The 21609-nt window shown below is 37.5% G+C and overlaps 1 protein-coding gene across 2 annotated transcripts in view; it reads left to right on the forward strand.

The window, feature by feature from the left end:
- The first annotated feature begins 5603 nt into the window (after nt 1-5603).
- Nucleotides 5604-21609, forward strand: part of HLTF (helicase like transcription factor) — a 59411-nt gene continuing 43405 nt past the window's right edge. For both annotated transcript variants that reach the window (XM_068982180.1, XM_068982261.1), the window contains exons 1-6: nt 5604-5623; nt 6761-6968; nt 15921-16087; nt 18912-19045; nt 19570-19667; nt 21438-21512. In XM_068982180.1, coding sequence (XP_068838281.1) covers nt 5604-5623; nt 6761-6968; nt 15921-16087; nt 18912-19045; nt 19570-19667; nt 21438-21512 — 702 coding nt within the window. The remainder of the gene's footprint in view (nt 5624-6760; nt 6969-15920; nt 16088-18911; nt 19046-19569; nt 19668-21437; nt 21513-21609) is intronic.

Below are 21609 nucleotides of genomic sequence, written 5' to 3' on the forward strand. Positions count from 1 at the left end.
GCCATTTCCTTCTCCAATGCATGAAAGTGAAAAGTGAAAGTCAAGTCACTCAGTCTTGTCTGACTATTAGCGACCCCATGGACTGCAGCCTACCAGGCTCCGCCATCCATGGGATTTTCCAGGCAAGAGTACTGGAGTGGGGTGCCATTGCCAGGCACTTGATATTCATTGCAGTATTTAATTAAAGAGAATTTTATTTGGCATTCATTTTACCTTACTTCCTCTACCCTATCAGTTCTTGTTGTACTCACATATCTGCCCCCAAATCTATAGGGGTCCCAAATAAGTGTAAGAAAATTTGGTGGTAAATAAGTTACAAAAGACTATTTTCTATCATTTCCTCTGCCTTATTTGAAAAAATAGTTCAGAAATACTATTGTACAAATGTTGATTTCCTGATTTTGATAATTGTACTATGATTACGTATGTTGTAAAAGTAAATGGGATAAGAGATATGAGGTAACTTTTTGTGCTAATTTCACAACTTTTCTATAAGTTAAAATTGTTAAAATAGCAAGTTAAAATTTTTGATTTCTTTACAAGAATTTAGTTTATAACTTTTATTATTTTCTTATTAAAAAAGCGATACATATTCAATATAGAGAATAATTTATATGCATATAGGCAAAAAGAAGAAAATGTAAATCCCCTAATTCAACCAAGTAGAAGTATCTGCTAAAAATACCTAGATATAAATTCATTGAGATGTGTGCATATATGATGTATAGCATGTAGTAATTTCAATTACTGACTGTTCACAAAGACAAAACTATAAGTTTTTATTGAGCTTAATTTGTCTTACCCATCAGTTTGCCTAATGGAAGCTAATGATTTAGTCACTTCCAGGTACTTCAGTCATTTTAAGACTTTGTTGTTGTTTAGTCACTAAGTCATGTCTAACTCTTTTGTGACCCCGTGGACTGTAGCCTGCCAGGCTTCTTTGTCCATGGGATTTTCCAGGCAACAATACTGGAGTGGGTTGCCATTTCCTTCTCCAGGGTATCTTCTCAACCCAGGGATAGAACACATGTCTCCTGCGTTGCAGGCGGACTCTTTACCTCTGAGCCACCAGGGAATCCTTAATACCAATTAAATTCAAGTTTCAAAATTCAGTTTTATTTCTTTTACTCTTTAGGGGACTTAATTTTGGGGCTTCATTCATTCGTCTTCTACAGCCACCCATTGCTGGTATAAATTATCTCACCTCATCTTTAGGCACCAGTCTGCTGTTCTGCTTGCTAGAACCATGATCCTGGAGACTCATAAGAGACCCCTGTAGTATTTCCAGGACTGCCTTTGGGCCCCTTAGCTGAGCCACCTCATTAGCATTAGCAATTACTCCTTTACTGCCGTGGCATGTTTCGGGCCTCTGAGGCTCTCTCTAAGATCTGCAAAATCTTGAGGCTACTCTGGAAAACAAGGCAGAGTTTCCCTTTCTTATATTTTCAGGAACTTTGCTAAGCTGTTTTTCATCCCTCCTTCTGTGGTGCTTTGTGACCGCATGGACTGTAGCTTGCCAGGCCCTTCTGTCCATGGAATTTTCCAAGCAAGAATACTGGCGGGACTTGCCATTTCCTCCTCCAGGGGATCTTCCCAACTCAGCGATTGAATCCGCTGTCTGGAATCTCCTGCATTGGCAGGCAGATTCTTTACCAGTACACAACCTGGAAAGCCCTCTGTGGTGCTGGATCCTAAGAGCTACTCAGAGATTTGCTCTGTGAACTCTTCTACATCATTCCTGAAAATTCTGTTATACTGAATTTTTGTCTTTATCTTCTTTTGGATGAATGAATTGAAAAAACAAGTTTTTACACCATCACATATTCTTCTTTTGGTCACACTGCGTGGCATGCAGTGTGACCATGCACACTGCGTGGCAGGATCTTAATTTCCGTGCCTTCTGCATTAGAAGCACAGAGCCTTAATCACTGGACCACCAGGGAAGTCCCAGCATAGTATATTATTCTGGAATCCATTAGTTAATGACATAAACTTAGAAGTTTTTGTATTGAAGCCAGGCTTTTGAAAAGTCAGAATCTTCTTTGCCAGGGGTTTCAAAATTCTATTTTGTTAAGAACCTGTGAAGGAACATTTTTAGCTTACTTTCTTGTTTGAGGTGTAGAGAAAAACCCTTATTTCTGGCAATCTCTGAAAGGCTCTAATATGTATATTGCAAAGCCACATTATTTATGATGTAGATGCTTCCCTGGTGGCTCAGACAATAAAGAATCCACCTGCAATGTGGGAGACCTGGGTTTGATCCCTAGGTTGGGAACATCCCCTGGAGAAGGAAACAGCATTAAATGTTTTACGCAGGAGAATGGCAATTGTGAAAATTGGATTATGAACTAGTTATTAGAAGACACCAAGGATTGATTTATTAATTTTGTTGGGTGTGAGAATGGTCTTGTGGTTATGTATGCGAAGGTCATTATAGGGAGCGTGGGTTGGGAAGTGATAGGAGTGGGAAGTAGGGGACAGATTATAAAAAGTCACACATGCCATTCTTTGATTTCATGCCGATAGCATCAAACAGGGAAGTGATGTGTTTAATTTGCATAGAGGGAGAAAGGATGAGCAGGCATGTTTGTAACTAGGAGGCAGATGGTTAGAGGAATTTTTTATTCCTTCTCCTCCCTCAGCACCCACATCCAAATTTATTAGCAAACTTTCCTTGTCTTCATCACTTCTCCATTCTAAGGTATTATCATCTCTTACATAGACACAATCATTTCCTGATTAACTAACCAGTCTCTCCATTTCTGTTCTTTTCCCCTATAATCCATTCTCCACAGAGCTGCCAGAGTGAATTTTTTTAAGCCTAATTTAGATTGTCATTCTCCTGCATGAAATATTTAATGGCTATTACATTTAAAATAAAATATAAATTCTACCATAGACCTTAAATTTTTATATCATCTGGCTCGTTATCCTCTTTGTGACACTCTCCTCCTTACACATCAGTCCAACACGCAAGCCATTGTACAGCTGCCATTCTATTTTTTAGCTACAAGTTCATTTTTCAGAAAATATCTTATGTGATAGTTATGAATTTATAAGTGTAGTAACATTTTAATCAAACTAGTACACATTGCACTTTTTAAACACTAAAATAATAATGATTAAGTGAAAGAGTGCTCAAGTTGAAGTTCAACTGTGAGATCTGAGATGTAAAATAGTGACAATATGGACAAAAATGTTGACTTTAGCAAATTTTTACTTCATTCAATCCACATTCTTTAACCATGGTATGGTCACTGCTCACAGGTTTCAAGTATTGAGAGGATCAGGTTTACCTGTATTGTGACATTTGAAATTTTATCCTGCAATCTGATGAGCATAACTTCCTCATTAACTTTATACACAAAACATCTTCAATTTGGGCACTTTGGGGCATATTTTCCAAGAACTTAGATCTGGCACACCCCAAATTGAACTATACTGCCATTTGCCTCCTAAGACTTCTAGAAGAAAGTAAATAACGGAAATAATTTCAGGGACTTCCTTGGCCATCCAGTGTTAAGACTGTGCTTCCACTGCAGGAACACGGGTTGGATCCCTGGTGGGGGAAGTAAGATCCCACATGCCGTGTGTGTGTGTGTGTGTGTGTGTGTGTGTGTGTGTGTGTGTGTGTGTGTGTGTGTGTGTGTGTGTGTGTGTGTGTGTGTGTGTGTGTGTGTGTGTGTGTGTGTGTGTGTGTGTGTGTGCAGTCATGCTCAGTCGTGTCCAGCCCTCTGCAACCCCATGGACTGTAGTCCTCCAGGCTCCTCTGTCCTTGGTATTTTCCAGGCAAGAATACTGGAGTGGGTTGCCACGTCCTCGTTCAAGGGATCTTCCTGACACAGGGATTGAACCCACGTCCCCGAACTGCCAGGTGGATTCTTTACCACTGAGCTATCAGGGAAGCTCACATGCCCTGCATGTTCAGTAAAATGAAGTATTGAGTTGCTGCAAATTCTACTTCTCATTCTACACTGGGTTCATATTTACAGATTGTGATAGTTTAAGATAATGAACAAATGCCTCCTAAAAACCTGTTCCACTGACCACCTCTAATACTCTGCTGTGCATGCAGTCATTTCAGTCATGTCGGACTCTGCCACCCCATGGACTGAAGACCCCCCAGGCTCCTCTGTCCATGGGATTCTCCAGGCAAGAACACTGGAGTGGGTTGCCATATCCTTCTCCAAATCCTCTGCTGATGGAAGTGTAAAATGGACCATTCTTTGAAGGGTGAGGGTCAATACTAATCACTTTCTCAAATACCTTTCCTCTTTGATCCTGCACTTGTCTTGACATTTACACCTAATCCGAAGGGCAGGTCAGGCCAGCTTCTCACCCTGGTGCTGCTGCTGCATCAGTTAAAAGGCTGACAAGGCGCAGAGACCATTCTGGCCAGTACCTGGGCTGCACCGGCCCACTCGCCCACCTACTCAAAGCTGAATTGTACCGAGTCTCCTCAGACTCTCAAAAGCTGGCTATTGGGCACGCGGGAGCTCTTCCTACAGTTCCCTGAGGAAAATCAGCTTCTTCCCTTACTGCAGGGATAGTCACGTGCCTTCAAGGGAAGCCGGGACACTTCCAGAAGTCACCCACGAGCTTCTTTTGCTCTCATCCCGTTCTACGATTTTCCTCTAGTAGAAGTGAAAATTTTCCCTAAAAGGAAAAAAAAAAAAAAAAAAAAGCGATAGCGAAAGAGAAACGGAAACTCCATAAATCTAAATTGAAATTAAACTCTCTGAACCCGGTGTGTCTCATTGATTCGTTCGTGGGGCTTAAAAGGCATATTTTGAGGGCAACTACCCGGATTCACCACAGAAAACGAAGTGAAGGATCTGGCTGGTAGGGTTCGTAAAGTGCGGAGCTTATTGACTGGAAGTCCCTACTACATGTCACGTTCAGTTCAGTTCAGTTCAGTCGCTCAGTCGTGTCCGACTCTTTGCGACCCCATGAATTGCAGCACGCCAGGCCTCCCTGGCCTTCACCAACTCCCGGAGTTCACTCAAACTCACGTCCATCGAGTCAGTGATGCCATTAGATGAGGAGAAAATTAGGATGACGATGAGGTAAGGCCTGAAAAATGGGGCCGAGGCTTACGGCTTGAGGAAAACAGCGGAAAGGGGAGTTGTTGCCCTCTGTTTGAGGTGGTAATCAGAGGAACCGCGAATGCCTTGAACACCACAGTCGTGCTAATGGGGTCGCGTGGCTTTCCCGCGCCCTGTTTTGGGGGCGGGGAAGAACCCGGATGGAACCACCCCTGCAGCTGGGACCACCCCCCAGTCTTTGAATCGCTGCGCGGGGCGGAGTTACCCTCCCTCCTTTGCTTTGATTGGTTTGCCTCCGTAGGTCCCTCCTTGGGATTGGACTTTCCGGATGCCAGTCACAAAGCGTCGCTAGTCACTCAAATTGTCGCTGGAAGCAGACGGTACTGTAGACGTCTGACTAGATTTCGGGGCGTCTTACTCTCGTGGAGTGGGCTGTCGCTCCGGCGCTCGGAACTTGTCACCGGCTTTTCGGCCGCGAGGCCTGGAAGGAGGCTTATTTAGGCGGCTTGAGAACGATCCTGGGCGTCTGAGTGTTCCGCTCGTCACGCACTCAGCGCCATGTCCTGGATGTTCAAGAGGTGAAGGGGGCGGAGGGGGGGTGGGGCGCCGGCGGTAACCGTCTAGAAGAGTCCTGAAATGAACGCAACCTTCCCAGCGTTTCCTTCTCCTTCGGGGCGCGAGCTGTGCAGCTGCTGTTCGTCCTGCTGGCGGCTCATATAGCCGCGGGAGAAATAAATGCAGAGGGGAGGATCCTCGGGCGAGTCTCCAGCTAGAGCCTTGGGGAAATATTTGTCAAGGGATTTGGGGAACCTGGGGCTCTAAGCTCACTCCTTACCCGGTGTCTCAACCTGTACTTTATTCCGCGAAACACCTATCAGATACCCACTGTGCGCTGGGCATTGTGCTCGGCAGAAAGGGCTGGGTAAGACAGCTTCTCCCCAAGCACCTCGCAGTTGATGTGTATGCACAGACGTGCAAATATCTATCTGCAGAGGAGCCAAAAGCGGTGTGCGCGACGTTCGAGGAAAACGCAGGGGAAATAGCTTCTATCCGTTCCAGAAAAGTGGAAGCTTTCTGGAAGGCCCCAGCCAACTGCCTGTTACTTTTCATTGTCCGATTCGGTTTACATATTCGTTCCGGAAACAGTTTTCCATCTAGGGGTTGAGGTTACCCTTTAACCAACGGGAGTGGGAGGCTTGGGGTTAGCTTCCCATGATGGCACGGTTTAGATTCCTGAATAAAAGAAGGGTTATCTTCGAAGGGAATAATTCAAGTAATGGATGCTGAATGTATTATTTGTAAAGCTGTAAGTGGCTTCATGTAAAAAATGGTTCTATATTTTCGAGTTTCTTCTAGCTCAATATTGAAATTTTGGTGTAAAATTAATTACAGACATCACATTATTTTTCAGTTTAAGTAAGGGATTGTGACTAAGTAAGGTTTGTGAACCCTTACTGGTGTTTTCACTTTGAATACCTGTGGGTAGAAGACGCATTATTGAACAGGTAAGGTTTCTAGTAACCTCCCCCACTCACTCCAATCCTTGCTTTAGCCAGAGGAACGAGATTCATCTCTATACAGCACTTCCCATATTAGATTTATTTTGTTGAAATAAAGTGTGAGAAAGCAGTTGGCCTTTAAATATGGTATGGTCTTTGAGGACTGTTTGGTTAAATATTGTATTTTTGTGCCTTTTTTTTTTTTTTTTTAAATAGAGATCCTGTTTGGAAGTACTTGCAGACTGTCCAGTATGGAGTCCATGGAAATTTTCCACGCCTCTCATATCCAACTTTCTTTCCTCGTTTTGAATTTCAAGATATTATTCCTCCAGATGACTTCCTAACAAGTGATGAAGAGTTAGATTCAGTTTTATTTGGAACTTTGAGAGGCCATGTCGTTGGACTACGCTATTACACAGGAGTAGTGAGTATAGCATTAGATATTAAGTTGATGTGATGTGATGTTATTAACCTAGAAAATAAGAATTAGGTGATATGTGCAGTAAATATTTAAATAATTGAAATATATCTGGGCAAGAGATAAATAATTATTAATGTTCTCTTACTTTTATATCAAGGTTACAGTATACAAAGCACTGTTTCCTGTGTAGTCTCATTTGATCACTACACTGTCTCTGTGGTAGATGGAACACCTATTATCCCATTTCAGGAACTGAAGAACTAAAGCTCAGGGAGGTTAAACGCTTTGCCAGAAAAGCACAAATACTGTTTGCAAAGTGACTTCTAAGTCAGTTAATTGCTTTCACTTCTGTCCCTGAGCGCATTTCTACACTTTTTTTTTAAGTTAGGAAGATGCTAGATAAGGGACTTGTCTTTTATAGGTCCTTTTCTTTCTTCCTCTGTTTCTCTTTTTGTGTCTCTATTCTCTGCTTTGTATGTGTGTGAGTGTGTGAGAACAGAGACAAAGACAGAAAAAGCAGTTGTCTTTGTTATGGTTGCCTAGTATGCCTCTATGTTATCTGGATGGTATATCTAGTTTTTTTAATTTTGAAAAATTTCAGACATGCATAAAAGTAGAATAATACAGTAAAATTCCATATATCCATGATCCAGATTCAGTAGTTAACAATTTTTTTGCACATTTGCTTCATAACTTTTTTCCTTTGGTACTAAAAATTCCAACTGTATCACTTTACACATTTAAGTGTGTGTGTATCTCTAAAAAAGTCAGACATTTTCTTACATCATTGTTGTACTTAGCAAAATTAATAATAATTCCCTTTTATATCCAGTAGCTAGTATATGACCAGTTTTCTTAATTGGTTAAAATGTCTTTTATAATTAATTTTTTTGAATTAGGATCAAAACAAGTTAATAATAGTATCTTTGGTTATTATGTAAATCACCTCCCTACTCTTTGTTTTATGTCGTTGATTTATTGCATAAGCTGCTTATATTGTTCTGTGGAAATTTGATTTACCAGTTCTTTCGTTCTCCCATATTTTTCTTATGTTGAAGCTTCTCAAATCATTTTTTGGTTGTGTAAGGTATGTTTTGCAGGAGATTCCTTGGGGAAGAATTCCATTTGTCTAGTGTTTTGTCCTCTCATATTTTCTTTATAATATTAGAGCTTCTCAAATCATTTTGTGGTTGTCTGAAATGTGTTGAAGTGTGTTGTCTAGGAGATTCCTTAATAAGCAACAATATTTCCTGAGATTTTGTATATTTGTAATTGTGATACACTTCAAGGACAGTTTGGTTGAATATAAAATCCTTGACTCATTTTCTCTCCATGATATCTTTTTTAAAAAATTTTTATTTATTTTTGCCTGTGAAGGGTCTTTGTTGCTGCATGGACTTTTCTCTAGTTGCAGAGAGTGGGGGCAACACTTTAGTTGTGATGTGCAAGTTTCTCATTGTGGTGGCTTCTCTTGTTGCAGAGCATGTGCCTTAGGATGCATGGGCTTCAATTGCTGGGGCAAGTGGGCTCAGTAGTTTTGGTTCCTGGGCTCTAGCACACAGGCTTAGCGGTTGTGGCGAATGGGCTTAGCTGCTGCATGGCATGTGGGATCCTCCTGGTGATATCAAGGATCAAACTTGTGTCTCCTGCATTGGAGGTGGACTCTTCACTACTGAGCCACCAGGGAAGCCCATGATATCTTGATGTTGTATAAGATATTGTTGGTGAAATGCCAATATAATCTCTCTCCTATATAAGTGAATTAGAAGTCCCGTAATTTTCATTAGGGAATGTCTTAGTGTTGATTGTTCTGTAACTTTGTTTTCTTCTATTTCAGAAAACTTTAATTATAGGTTTTTTTTTTTTGGCTGCCCTGGATCTTCGTTGCTGTGCATGGACTTTATGTAGTTGTGCTACCTGAGCTTCTCACTGCGGTGTCTTTTCTTCTTTTGGAGCACCGTCTCTAGAGAGCAGTCTCAGTAGTTGTGCCGTACAGGCTTGCTGCTGCTGCTGCTGTGTCGCTTCACTCGTGTCCGACTCTGTGCGACCCCATAGTCGGCAGCCCACCAGGCTCCCCTGTCCCTGGGATTCTCCAGGCAAGAAGGCATACAGGCTTAGTTGCCCCTCAATGAGTGGAATCTTCCCAGACCAGAAATCAAACTTGTGTTCCCTGTATTGGCAGATTCTTAACCACTGGACCGCTAGGGAAGTCCTAATTATAGTTTTAAATGGTTTTTGTTTCAAAGCTTGTTCTTTTCTTCAGAGTACTCCATTCTGCTCTTTCTGTATTAGATCTTCTGTGCATATACATATGCCAATTACTTCCTCTGAGATCATTTTTATCATGTTTTTTCACTTTTCTCTTTTCATCATTTATTTCCCTTACCATGTTTTTTTTAACAAGATCTGTTCACTTTTGTGTTCTTTCTACTTTATTCTTTAATTCTGTATACAAGTTTTTTTTTTTTTGACTGCACTGTGTGACAGGCAGAATCTTAATTCCCCAACCAGGCTTTGAACTTGTGCTCCTTCAGTGGAAGCACAGAGTCATAACCATTGGGCTACCAGGGAAGTCCTTATTCTTTAATTCTGAAGTAGTTTTTCTTTTCTGTTTTTCTCCTGAAGTCTGTCAGTTCTAAGTTCATGTATCCCATCTGTTCTCCGGCTCTCATACTCATTTCAGGACTTTCCTATTTTAGATTTGTGAAGTTTTTCCAAACTAAATATTGTTTTTAAATTATTTTAAATTTAAACAACCATTAAATCATGGTTGTTTTTTATTATAGAACAATCACTATTTGTTGATCTTAGAATAATTTCTGTGACACTGGTAAGCTATTAAAAATGTGATGGGCTGATCTGGGCTGACTAAAATTTATTATTGCTTAATTTTTTAATTTTATAAAGTGTGTATTACTTTATAAGTACTACACATTTATCATTTTTAAATGGCTAAAAGAAAAAGTAGTAAGTCTCCCTCAGTCCAGAACCACACTTTACTTTGAGAGCACATGCATATGAATTGAAATCTTATTATATATTAACAAAAATGAGGATCGTATTATATATGTTATTACCTTTTTTATTTTATTTTATTTTTTTATTACCACCTTTTTTAAAGTAAAATATTAGGAATAATGTCTTTTCAATACAAATATTTATTGTACCTTTTATTTTCTTGATGGACATTTTGGAGTTGATCACTGATAAAAATATTGAAATAAAAATTGAGGTATTTATCTTTGTATACTTTTTATTTATTATTTTCAACTTTTTTATGCTTTATTGAGATGTGATTTATATATATTTTTTTAAATGCAAACATTGTAAATACATGATTCTGAGTTTTAACAAATATATATATATACCTAATAATCATTACCCCATCAACATATGGATCATTTCCATTACCCCTGAAAGTTCCCTTGTATTCTGTTGTAGTCATTCTTCCCTGCCTTTGCCCTAAGAACCATCAGTCTGATTTCTATAACTGTAAATAGTTTAGCCTGTTCTAGAACTTCATATAAATTGTTTTATTTTTTGTTTTTTTGATGTTCCCTGAGTCATGCGGGTCTTAGTTCCATGCCCAGGGATCAAACCTGTGACCCCTGCAGTGGAAGCATGGGGTCCTAACCACTAGACTGCCAGGGAATTCTCAAGAGCTTCATATGCATTGAATCATACAATATGTACTTTTTAAGTCTGGTTTCATTCAAACTCAGCATAATTAAGATACTTCTTGAGTCAGTTTTTGCAATTTATATTTTTATCGAAAAGCTTCCATTTATATTTTCAAATTTATTGCCACAAAATTTGCATAATAGTCATTTATACTTAAAAATATTTTGACTATGTTTATGGTTGTATTCCTGTTTTCATTGTTTGTGTTATGTGTTTGTGTCTATTCTTATTTTTTATTGATTAGCCTCAATAGAGATTTATCTGTTTCATCTTTTCGTGTAATCTTTCTTGAATTTTTTTTTTAATGATTATCATCTTTCTTTCTTCATTGATTTATATATTCTGTTATCCTATTTTCCTGAGGTTCATTTTATTTTAGTTTTGGATTCTTGATTTGAATGCTTAATTTTAATCTTAATAATAAAAGCTTTTAATCTTTTAAATGTTCTTCAAAGTACTGTGTTGGCTGTATCTCCTAGGTTTTGTTATTTAAATTGGCATTATACATTTTTAACTTTTTAAAAATGTTTTTCATTTGCTTATGTTTACATGTTTTATTTCTTGACCCTTCAAAGCCTTTATAATAAAGTAGATTATTTCTTGTCTAAAAATACTGTTATAATTAGTCCTGATTCCTTTTGTTGTCTTAATCTTGTTTTAATATATCCTTTTTTGTCTTGTGCTTGGATCATATTTTCTTTGTTTTTATAGTCTCCACATTTTGCCCTACTTTTTGGTTATTTATTTCCTGTAATTTGCGTTAATATGGTTTAAAGAAGATCATGCTTTAAGAGTGGCATGGGGAAGGTGGGCTGATAGAAAACAGAATTATGCCTCACAGAATATCTTGAAGGAGTAATATTTGTCTGATAATCTGGTTAGTCAGACTGTAGTCTCTTAAGTCAGTAGACAGATACTGGGAGATTTAAGCAGCTTTCCTGCATATTTTTCAGGCAATTTAAAAAATTGAGGTAATTCACATACCATAAAATTTATCATTTTTAAGTGTACAATTCAGTGGTTTTTAGATATTCACAAGGTTGTACAATGATCCCCACTGTCTGATTGCAGAATATTTTCATCATTCCAAAAAACCTTATACTATTACTTTTATAGTATACTATTACTATTATAAGTAATCACCCTTATTTCTCTCTTCTCTTAGCCCATGGCATCCATTAATTTATGTTCTGTTTCTGTGGATTTACTTACTTTAGACATTTCATATAAAAAGAATCATACAATACATAACCCTTGGGTCTGGCCTCCATTACTGTCTTCTTTTGTGTTAAATATATAATAGTTCCCTTGTTTCTTTTGTTCTATATTTTGAGTTGTTTTCTACTAAGAAACTACTACTAACGCCTATGGGAATTGCAGTTATCTTAATTCATAAGTTTGGATTTGTGCCAAGTTACTTTTAATTGTTTATAAAAACTTTGCTTTAAAATAGTTCCATTGTCGTCTTTCCCACTCTTCTGTGCTGTTATCATACGAATTAAATCTTTATATACATTGTATATTCATCAATACAGGTTTAAAATGATTGTTTATGTTGTTTTAAATCAGTGAGGAGAAAAAAGTTACAACCAGAAATTTCACACTGTCTTTTACATTTACCTGTATTTACATTTACCTTTGGTTGTACTTTTTATTTCTTCACATATTCACAAATGTTACTGTCTAGTGGCTTTGATTTCAGCCTGAAGGTCTTAATATTTCTTGTGGAGCAGTCGGCAAGTGATAGATTCTCTCAGTTTCTTAATTTCTTCTTCATTTTTGAAGGATAATTTTGCCAGATAAAGAATTCTTGGTTGAATTTTTTCCTTTTAGCACTTTGAGAAGTTATCCCACTGTATTCTGGCCTCCATGGTTTCTGGTGAGAAATCGGTTGTTAATCTTCTTTAGGAGCCCCTGTATGTGATGCGGTGCTTCTTTCTGTTGTTTTCAGTGTTCTTTCCGCAGTTTGATTATGATGTGTCTGGGTTTGAAGTCTAAGTGTTTTTTACTTGGAATTTGTTCAGTTTCTTAAATATGTAGATTAATGTTTTTCTCATCAAATTTGGGAAGTTTTTGGCTTTGACTTTTTCACATGTTTTCTCTACCGTTTTTTCTTCCCTCCTTCTGAGACTCTGTGTGTGTTGGTATGCTGCTATTGTCCCATAGGATCTGTTCATATTTCTTCATTCTTTTTTTTTTTTTTCTGTTCTCTGACTTTTCCTCAGACATAGTCTCAGTTGACCTATCATCAGCTTCATTGATTCTTTCTTCTGCCTGCTCATATCTGCTGTTTGGTCCTCTCTAGTGAATTTTAAACTTTAGGTAACTATGTACTTTTTTGACTCCAGATTTCTGTATGTCAAGACATAGTTCTCATGCTTTTCTTTAGCTCTTTAGAAATGGTTTGCTTTAGGTCTTTGAACATATTTAAAATTAAAACTTTAAGTTTTTTTCTAGTTGTTATCTGTGCTCCCTGAGGGATAGGTAATTGATAGCATTTTTCCTATGTGTGGATATACTTTCTCATTTCTTTGCATGTCTCATGTTTTTTTTGTTGTTGAAAATTAGACACTTTGAATAATGTGACAACTCTAAATCATCCTGCAGTCCCATTCCTGGGCATATATCTGAGGAAAACTATAATTTGAAAAGATTTGTGCAGCCTAATGTTCATCGCAGCAGTATTTTCAATACCCAGGACATGGAAGCAACCTAAATGTCAATCAGCAGATGGATGGATAAAGAAAATATAGTATATCTGTACAGTGAAATATTATGCAGCCATAAGAAAGAATGAAATAATGCCATTTGCAGCAACATGGATGGACCTAAAGATTATCATACTAAGTGAAGTAAACCTGACAGAGATAGACAAGTATTATATGACATCACTTATACATGGAATCTAAAAAAAAGATAAAAATGAACTTATTTACGAAACAGAAATAGGTCCAAAGACATAGTTACCAAAAGGGAAGTGGGGGAGAGATAAATTAGGAGTTTGGGATTAAATGTACACACTACTGTAGAACCAATAAGCACCTACCATATAGGACAGGGACCTGTACACGACATTTTGTAATGACTTTTAAGTGAAAAGAATATGAAAAATAATACAGATTTTATACATATAAATATGTGTGTATGTATATATATACATATATATATGTATAACTGAATCACTATTGTACACGTGAAACTAGCACAGCAGTGTAGATCAACTATACTTCAATTAAAAGAATAATCTACATGAGATAAAGAATGTGAACAACAACAACAAAATAATGTGGAAACTCTCAAAATCATATTCTTCTTTCTCCTCATAGTTACTGGTTGTTATTGATTTTAGTAATTATTGTTTGTTTAGTAACTTTTCTAAATTAACCTTGTAAAAGTTTCTGCTGTCTATGGCGACTGATAGCTGTATTTGGTTAGCTTCAGTTCAGTTCAGTCACTCAGTTGTGTCCGACTCTTTGTGACCCCATGAATCACAGCATGCCAGGCCTCCCTGTCCATCACCACCTCCCGGAGTTCACTCAGACTCACGTCCATCGAGTCAGTGATGTCGTCCAGTCATCTCATCCTCTGTCATCCCCTTCTCCTCCTGCCCCCCAATCCCTCCCAGCATCAGAGTCTTTTCCAGTGAGTCAACTCTTCTCATGAGGTGGCCAAACTAGTGGTCAGCTAATGATTGAACTAGAACCAGTAAATTTCCCAGTCTTTACTGAGAGGACCTGTGTGCATTTGGGGCACTCCTTCAACACTCAGACTGATAGTCAACAACTGTGACTTAGCCTTTATCTTCTGCCTGTTCAGATCTTCAAGTTTAGCCAGAGGTAAGAGTTTAGGGCCTCTCAGGTCTTTCTTGAACATGTGCACAATGCTGGGCATGCAAATAGCCATGTGCTTGGTTTTGCCCTTCTAGATTCCCAGGAATATGCTGGAGCTTTTCAAAGCCCCTATGGATATCTTATTTTCCGCTTTTTCCTTTTAAACTCTTTGGTTATTGTTTTGTTTGCCTCAGCTATTAGTCATTGCTTGTAAATTTTTTAAAAAATATTTTTATTTATTTACTTGGCTGTACTAGTTTTTAGTTGTGGCATGTTGGATCTAGTTCCCTAACGAGGGATTGAACTTGGGCCCCTGTGTTGGGAATGTGGAGTCTTGACCACTGGACCACCAGGGAGATCCCTGTAAAATTGTTTTTTATAAACACCCACCGGAGGGAGAAGGTTTTATGTACTGGGTTAGTTCAGAGGTCAGGCAGAAACAGCTTTGTAAGTGGGAGTCTTCTAGGGAACCACCATACCACTCAAATGACAATTGTATAGAAATGAATCTTTGGAAGATTCTACTTCAGTATGCTTACTCTGGTAACTACCAGGCTGCACTGAAAATTCCAGCAGGTTGTTCTGTTTCAAAAGGCTATCATGAACTGAGAGCTGGAGATGAGACTAGGGCATTGATACTCAGCTGTTTTCTTGAATTAAGACTCCCCAGGTTTCTGTGACACTTAGGTTAGTTTCCAGAGTTCTGAAAAAGTTGATTCAGTTTTTGCCAGATTTTTTATTGCTTTTATGGAAGAGACAATTTTTGGAAATCTTTACTCTTTCATTTTCAATTAGAAAATTGGCAGTTTTTAATTAAGTGGAATCAGATAATGGCAGGAGTTGAAGGCTGGATGTGTTTTCTTGATCCCCTTCCATTCTGACTTAAAATTAATACCTTTTTCCCCTTTCAGATTCTGGAGAACTTAGGCTTAGGAACCAGCCTGCCTGGATTCAAATTCTAAGCTCTGCTACTTATTAACTTTATGACCTTGGACAAGTTACTTAACTTCCCTGTGCTTTAGTGTCTTCATCTGCAAAATGGAGATAATGATAAGACCTACCAGTAGGGTTGTGACAGTTTTGAAAGTCAGTCTGTATAAGGTACTTAGAACAATGTTTAGTATGTAATAAGCATTCAAGAGATTATCTGTTTTTGAAGTTATGTTGGGAATTTTATATAATGTGTATCTGTTTTGATTATACCTTTTATATATCAAGGATTTTTTTAACTTTCCAATTAATGTAAATTAGGAAAATACTGCAAAAGAATTATTTTAAAATATATTCTCTAATATTTCTATAGAAATATGAGTCTAAGAAAATGTACATTTCTTATGTGTGGTGTTACTCAGCAAGCATTAAAAAAATGAATGGAAATCCCAGATAAAGTACAGTGAAATCTATCATATATTTATTATTTATAACATCTGTTTACTTTTATTAGGTTAATAATAATGAAATGGTTGCATTACAACGAGAGCCGAATAACCCCTATGATAAGAATGCAATTAAAGTAAACAATGTGAATGGAAATCAGGTTGGTCATATAAAGAAAGATCTTGCAGCTGCCTTGGCCTATATCATGGACAACAAATTGGCACAAATTGAAGGGTAATGCACTTTTAGAGTTTAGTTTTAATAATTGTGAATTGTGGTGATCTTGAATTTAAGGATATGTATAGTTGCTCTGACAACTTCTGTGACTATACCTTTAGTATATGTTCAATAAATGTTTTAATTTTATCATCTGCCTGCACTACCCTAACCATTAGATAGCTATTCCCTCACTTTCCTGGTAAATTATTACCATGGAGAAAAAGAGACTTTGGTTCAAATATTAGAAAGTCCACACAATCTTTTAGGAAAAAAAGCCTTTTTGTTGTTGTTCAGTCACTCAGTCATGTCTGACTCTTTGCGACCCCATGGACTGCAGCACGCCAGCCTTACCTGTCCTTTACCACCTCCCAGCGCTTGCTCAAACTCATGTCCATTGAGTCGGTGATGCCATCCAACCGTCTCATCCTCTGTTGTTCCCTTCTCCTCCTGGCTTCTATCTTTCCCAGCATCGGGATCTTTTCCAATGAGTGGGCTCTTCGCATCAGTTGGCCAAAGTATTGGAGCTTCAGCTTTGGCATGAGTTCATCCAGTGTGAATATTCAGGGTTGATTTTCTTTACAATTGACTGGTTTGATCTTCTTGCTCTCCAAGGGACTCTATAGTATCTTCTCCAACACCACAGTGCAAAAGCATCAGTTCTTCAGCACTCAGCCTTCTTTTTGGTCCAACTTTCACATCTATATGTGACTATTGGAAAAACCCATAGCTTTAACTAGATGGACCTTTGTCCACCATGATTTTAGTTTTTTGAATGTTGAGTTTTAAGCTAGCTTTTTCACTCTCCTCTTTCACTTTCATCAAGAGGCTCTTTTGTTTCTCTTCGCTTTCTGCCATAAGGATGGTATCATCTGCATGTGTAAAGTTATTCATAGTTCTCCTAGCAATCTTGATTCCAGCTTGTGCTTCATCCAGCCTGGCATTTTGCATGATGTACTCTGCATATAAGTTAAATAAGCAGGGTGACAGTATACAGCCTTGACGTACTCCTTTCCCAGTTTGGAACCAGTCGGTTGTTTCATGTCCGATTCTGAGTGTTGGTTCTTGACCTTGTGTACATATTTCTTAGGAGGCAGGTAAGGTGGTCTGGTATTCCCATCTCTTAAAGAATTTTCCAGTTTGTTGTGATCCACACAGGCTTTAGCATAGTCAATGAAGCAGATGTTTTTCTGGAATTCTCTTGCTTTTTCTATGATCCAGTGGATGTTGGCAATTTGATCTCTGGTTCCTCTGCCTTTTCTAAATCGAGCTTGTACATCCAGAAGTTTTCGGTTCACGTACTATTGAAGCTTCGCTTGGAGCATTTTGAGCATGACCTTGCTAGTGTGTGAAATGAGTTTAATTGTGCAGTAGTTTGAACATTATTTGGCATTGCCTTTTTTTGGGATTGGAATGAAAACTGACCTTTTCCAGTCCTGTGGCCACTGCTGAGTTTTCCAAATTTGCTGGCATATTGAGTGCAGCACTTTCACAGCATCATCTTTTAGTCTTTGAAATAGCTCAGCTGGAATTCTGTCATTTCTACTGGCTTTGTTCGTAGTGATACTTCCTAAGGCCCACCTGACTGCCCACAATGTCTTGCTCTAGGTGAGTGATCGCACCATCGTGGTTATCTGGGTTTATCTTCTTTGTTATCTTTGGTGGTTATCTTCTTTGTATAGTTCTTTTGTGTATTCTTGCCACCTCTTCTTAATATCTTCTGCTTCTGTTAGGTCCATACCAATTCTGTTCTTTATTGTGCCCATCTTTGCATGAAATGTTCCCTTGGTATCTCTAATTTTTTTGAGGAGAAAAAAAGGCCTTTTAGTGTATTGATTTTAGAAGTTTGGGAATGTTTGTTTAAATCTGGTTGTAAGCTGATAGTCTGTGATCAGTTCCAGATGAGTTTGATTTTGCCTGCAGTGTTTAAATTTTTTCAGTTATTTCCAGTATTAAAATATCTGGATGTTCTGCATTTTATGCATATTATTTTTTCCCTAATTATAAAACATTTTTTACAAAGTTTTCTCTTGATAAATGGAAGATCTGGTAATGCAGGATACTGATTTCCACTTGACATCATTTGACTGGAGCTAGGTAGCAGCTGTTGCATTAATTAGGCATATCCCTTCTTAGTTTTACCACCTGTTCCTTTTTTAAAACTCAGTCTCCTTGGTTATGTTTTGTATGCATTTATGTTTGTGATCTAAAGTTTAGTGTAGATTGTTTAGAATATTTAAAGGTGAGTTTGGAAGATAAATACTTAGCAGTGTCTTCTCACTTATTTACTTGTTTTCTCCTTTTTCAGTTCATTTCCTTTCTCAGGCTTTTCAGATGTTGAGAGTAAACTTTCAATAAATCCTGAATCAGAAATAATTCTTTGAAATCATTCCCCATTTTCTCAGATTGGGTTGCTACACGCAGTGGTTCTGTTAGTGAAAGCTCTACCTTCTCAAGTAAACTTACTATTTTACTTATCTTACAACCTTGGTAATAGGTTATCTTATGTATTTAAACACTTCTATCTCAGTTTCTTCTGGCATTCTGATCCTAAAAACTGCCCTTACCTTCTCATTATTGGTCCTCCTCCATGTTCTTTTTCTTGCTAGTCTGCCCAGTTAGATACTTTTTGTTGTTGTTCAGTTGCTCATTCATGTCCGACTCTTTGCAACCCCGTGGACTGTAGCACTCTAGGCTTCTATGTCCTCCACAATCTCTCTCTGTTTTACTTCCAAGTAAAATTTGCACGTGACAGTTATTTAACATGATTCTTAATGGGACTTAAAATTAAATGTAAAAAAATAACTATTAACTTCTCATTTTTTTCCCTTAATTATAATAGGGTAGTTCCTTTTGGTGCAAACAATACTTTTACCATGCCTCTGCAAATGACATTTTGGGGAAAAGAAGAAAATAGAAAAGCAGTTTTAGATGAGTTAAAGAAACGTGGATTTAAATTGGGACCTGCACCAAAATGTAAGTTTAGGGTTTAATGTACTATTATTTTGATACTGTAAGATGCCAGAATTATAAAACATTTATTCTCTTAAGTAATAGTTTTGAGTTTGGTTGACCAATTAGTACTGAAGCCTCCAAGTTCTTTTTTAGGACTATTTTTAAGGAGATCCCTGAATTTCTTTTCTTTGTTTTGAAGTAACAATAGATTCATAGGAGGTTGCACACACACAGAAAAATGTACAGGGAGGGCCCTCCCCAGATTTCTCCCAGTGATGATACCTGGAAATCCCTGATTTTAAACATTCTTTTTAATAAGTAATAGATAAAAATAATTTCCTAATAGAGAATGAAAAAGTATTATTTGTGTTTCAAAAGTTCAAATCGTGAAATTCTTTTAATGTATTTTTTGAATGACCTTGGAAATTTACCTTTAAAATGTTTAAAACATATATTAAGGAAAGTTTTAATTTAGCTTATTAGACAAGCTTTAAAAACAATTTACTAAAAGATAATTTTGTATTCTTTCATTTTGTAAATTATAGCTTTAGGGTTCAGTTTGGAAAGTGGTTGGGGCACTGGAAGAGCTGGACCAAGCTACAGTATGCCAGTTCATGCTGCAGTACAGATGACAACAGAACAGGTGTGCCTTTTTAAAATTTTGTAACCTGAAAGTGAATTTTAAATGTTGAAGATTGATGTTTAAAAATGAGATAAGTATGCATGTGCTAGTGTTAGTGATTTTATATTGTTATGAAGTGTAGAATCAATAAAATATATTGTAAATATTTATGTATAAAGAAAGCAGTGATAAGGAATATATCTATATATGTATATTCAGGCATACATTGAGACGTACATTGCTATATATACCTGGAATATTTTATTGTGTTTTGATGTTTTGTATTATTTGAAAATTTTTAAGTGTTCATAATTTTTAAAAAATTGAAGCTTGAAACTTATTCCTTCAGTAAGATTGCAAATTCAGTGCTAAAGAAAACTAGTTCCAAATCTTTGGCCTTAGTCTTTTTCTTACTTTTATCTACTTTGTGATCCAGGATACTATTACATTAGGTTATGTGAAGTATGTGAAGTCGCTCAGTCATGTCTGACTCTTTGTGACCCCATGGACTGTAGCCCACCAAGCTCCTCCATCCATGGAATTTTCTAGGCAAGAGTACTGGAGTGGGTTGCCATTTCCTTCTCCAGGGGATCTTCCTAACCCAGGGATTGAACCTGGATCTCCCACATTGCAGGCAGATGCTTTACCGTCTGAGCCACCAGGGAATTACATTGGGTTAGTTTTGGGGAAAATGGATATAAAATAGTGAAATCAATCTTCCAATTACACAATTGCATAAAAAAAAATTAAAACTTTTTTTTTGGTCTCTACTCATCAGTGTTGGAGAAGGGGATGGCACCCCACTCCAGTACTCTTGCGTGGAAAATCCCATGGATGGAGGAGCCTGGTAGGCTGCAGTCCATGGGGTCGTGAAGAGTCGGACACGACTAAGCGACTTCCCTTTCACTTTTCCTTTTCATGCATTGGAGAAGGAAATGGCAACCCACTCCAGTGTTCTTGCCTGGAGAATCCCAGGGACAGGGGAGCCTGGTGGGCTGCCGTCTGTGGGGTCACACAGAGTCGAACATGACTGAAGTGACTTAGCAGCAGCAGCAGCAGCAGCAGCAGCATCATCAGTGTTAGCCTTTTTATATTCTAAGGTAGTTAGTGTGTTTTCTCTGTTCATTGTTAGAAGGGCATGAGCCTGTGTCTGGTGGGTAAACCCCAGATTACCTTTCTTCACTTTTAGACTTGGCATGGTTTCTTCTGGACTGATGTTCTGTATTTATTTGGTAATTTACAAAAATAATTATAACACATATGTTACTATAAAATTGGACAAGATCAGTTTAAAGAACCAACTAAATTAGCATTAAGATTGAAATTATTGTAATATTTTGTTGCACATAGCAAGTTTCTAATTATAGTATTAATCAATGTAATGTCATTTACTTGAAAAAGTCAAATATACCTGATAGGATCTGCTAAAATGGTTTGAATACAGCTAGTAGAATCATAGAATTTCAGTGGCAGAAGGACCTTAGATACACTGTAAATCTAGTTCATTCTGTTTGTTTTGCAGTAATAAGATACAGGGCCATATAAATTAAATGTCTTGCCCAAAGTTATATAAAGGTTTGTTTGTGACAGAGCTGTGACTGAAACCCAGGACTTCAAACTACATCCTATATTTTTTCAACTATAACAGAGCAGTGTAGTATCTCAAAGAATTAATATATTTTATGTACCTTTTGGTATGCAACTCTTTGAGTTAAATGACTTAAGTCTCTGAATTAAGTGCAGTTATTAATTGGTTTGTTTCACTATGTTTCTTGTTGCTCTTTATGGTAGCTTAAGACTGAGTTTGACAAACTGTTTGAAGATTTAAAAGAAGATGATAAAACTCAGGAAATGGAACCAGCTGAGGTACTGAGCCAGTATTTTCTATCTAAAACTATTCGAAATTTTAAAATGTAGCATTACTATATACATTTTTTTTTTATCAGAAGATCAACTGTTTTCC

Source organism: Capricornis sumatraensis, chromosome 1 (genome assembly GCF_032405125.1).
Source record: "Capricornis sumatraensis isolate serow.1 chromosome 1, serow.2, whole genome shotgun sequence".
NCBI classification, from domain to species: domain Eukaryota; kingdom Metazoa; phylum Chordata; class Mammalia; order Artiodactyla; family Bovidae; genus Capricornis; species Capricornis sumatraensis.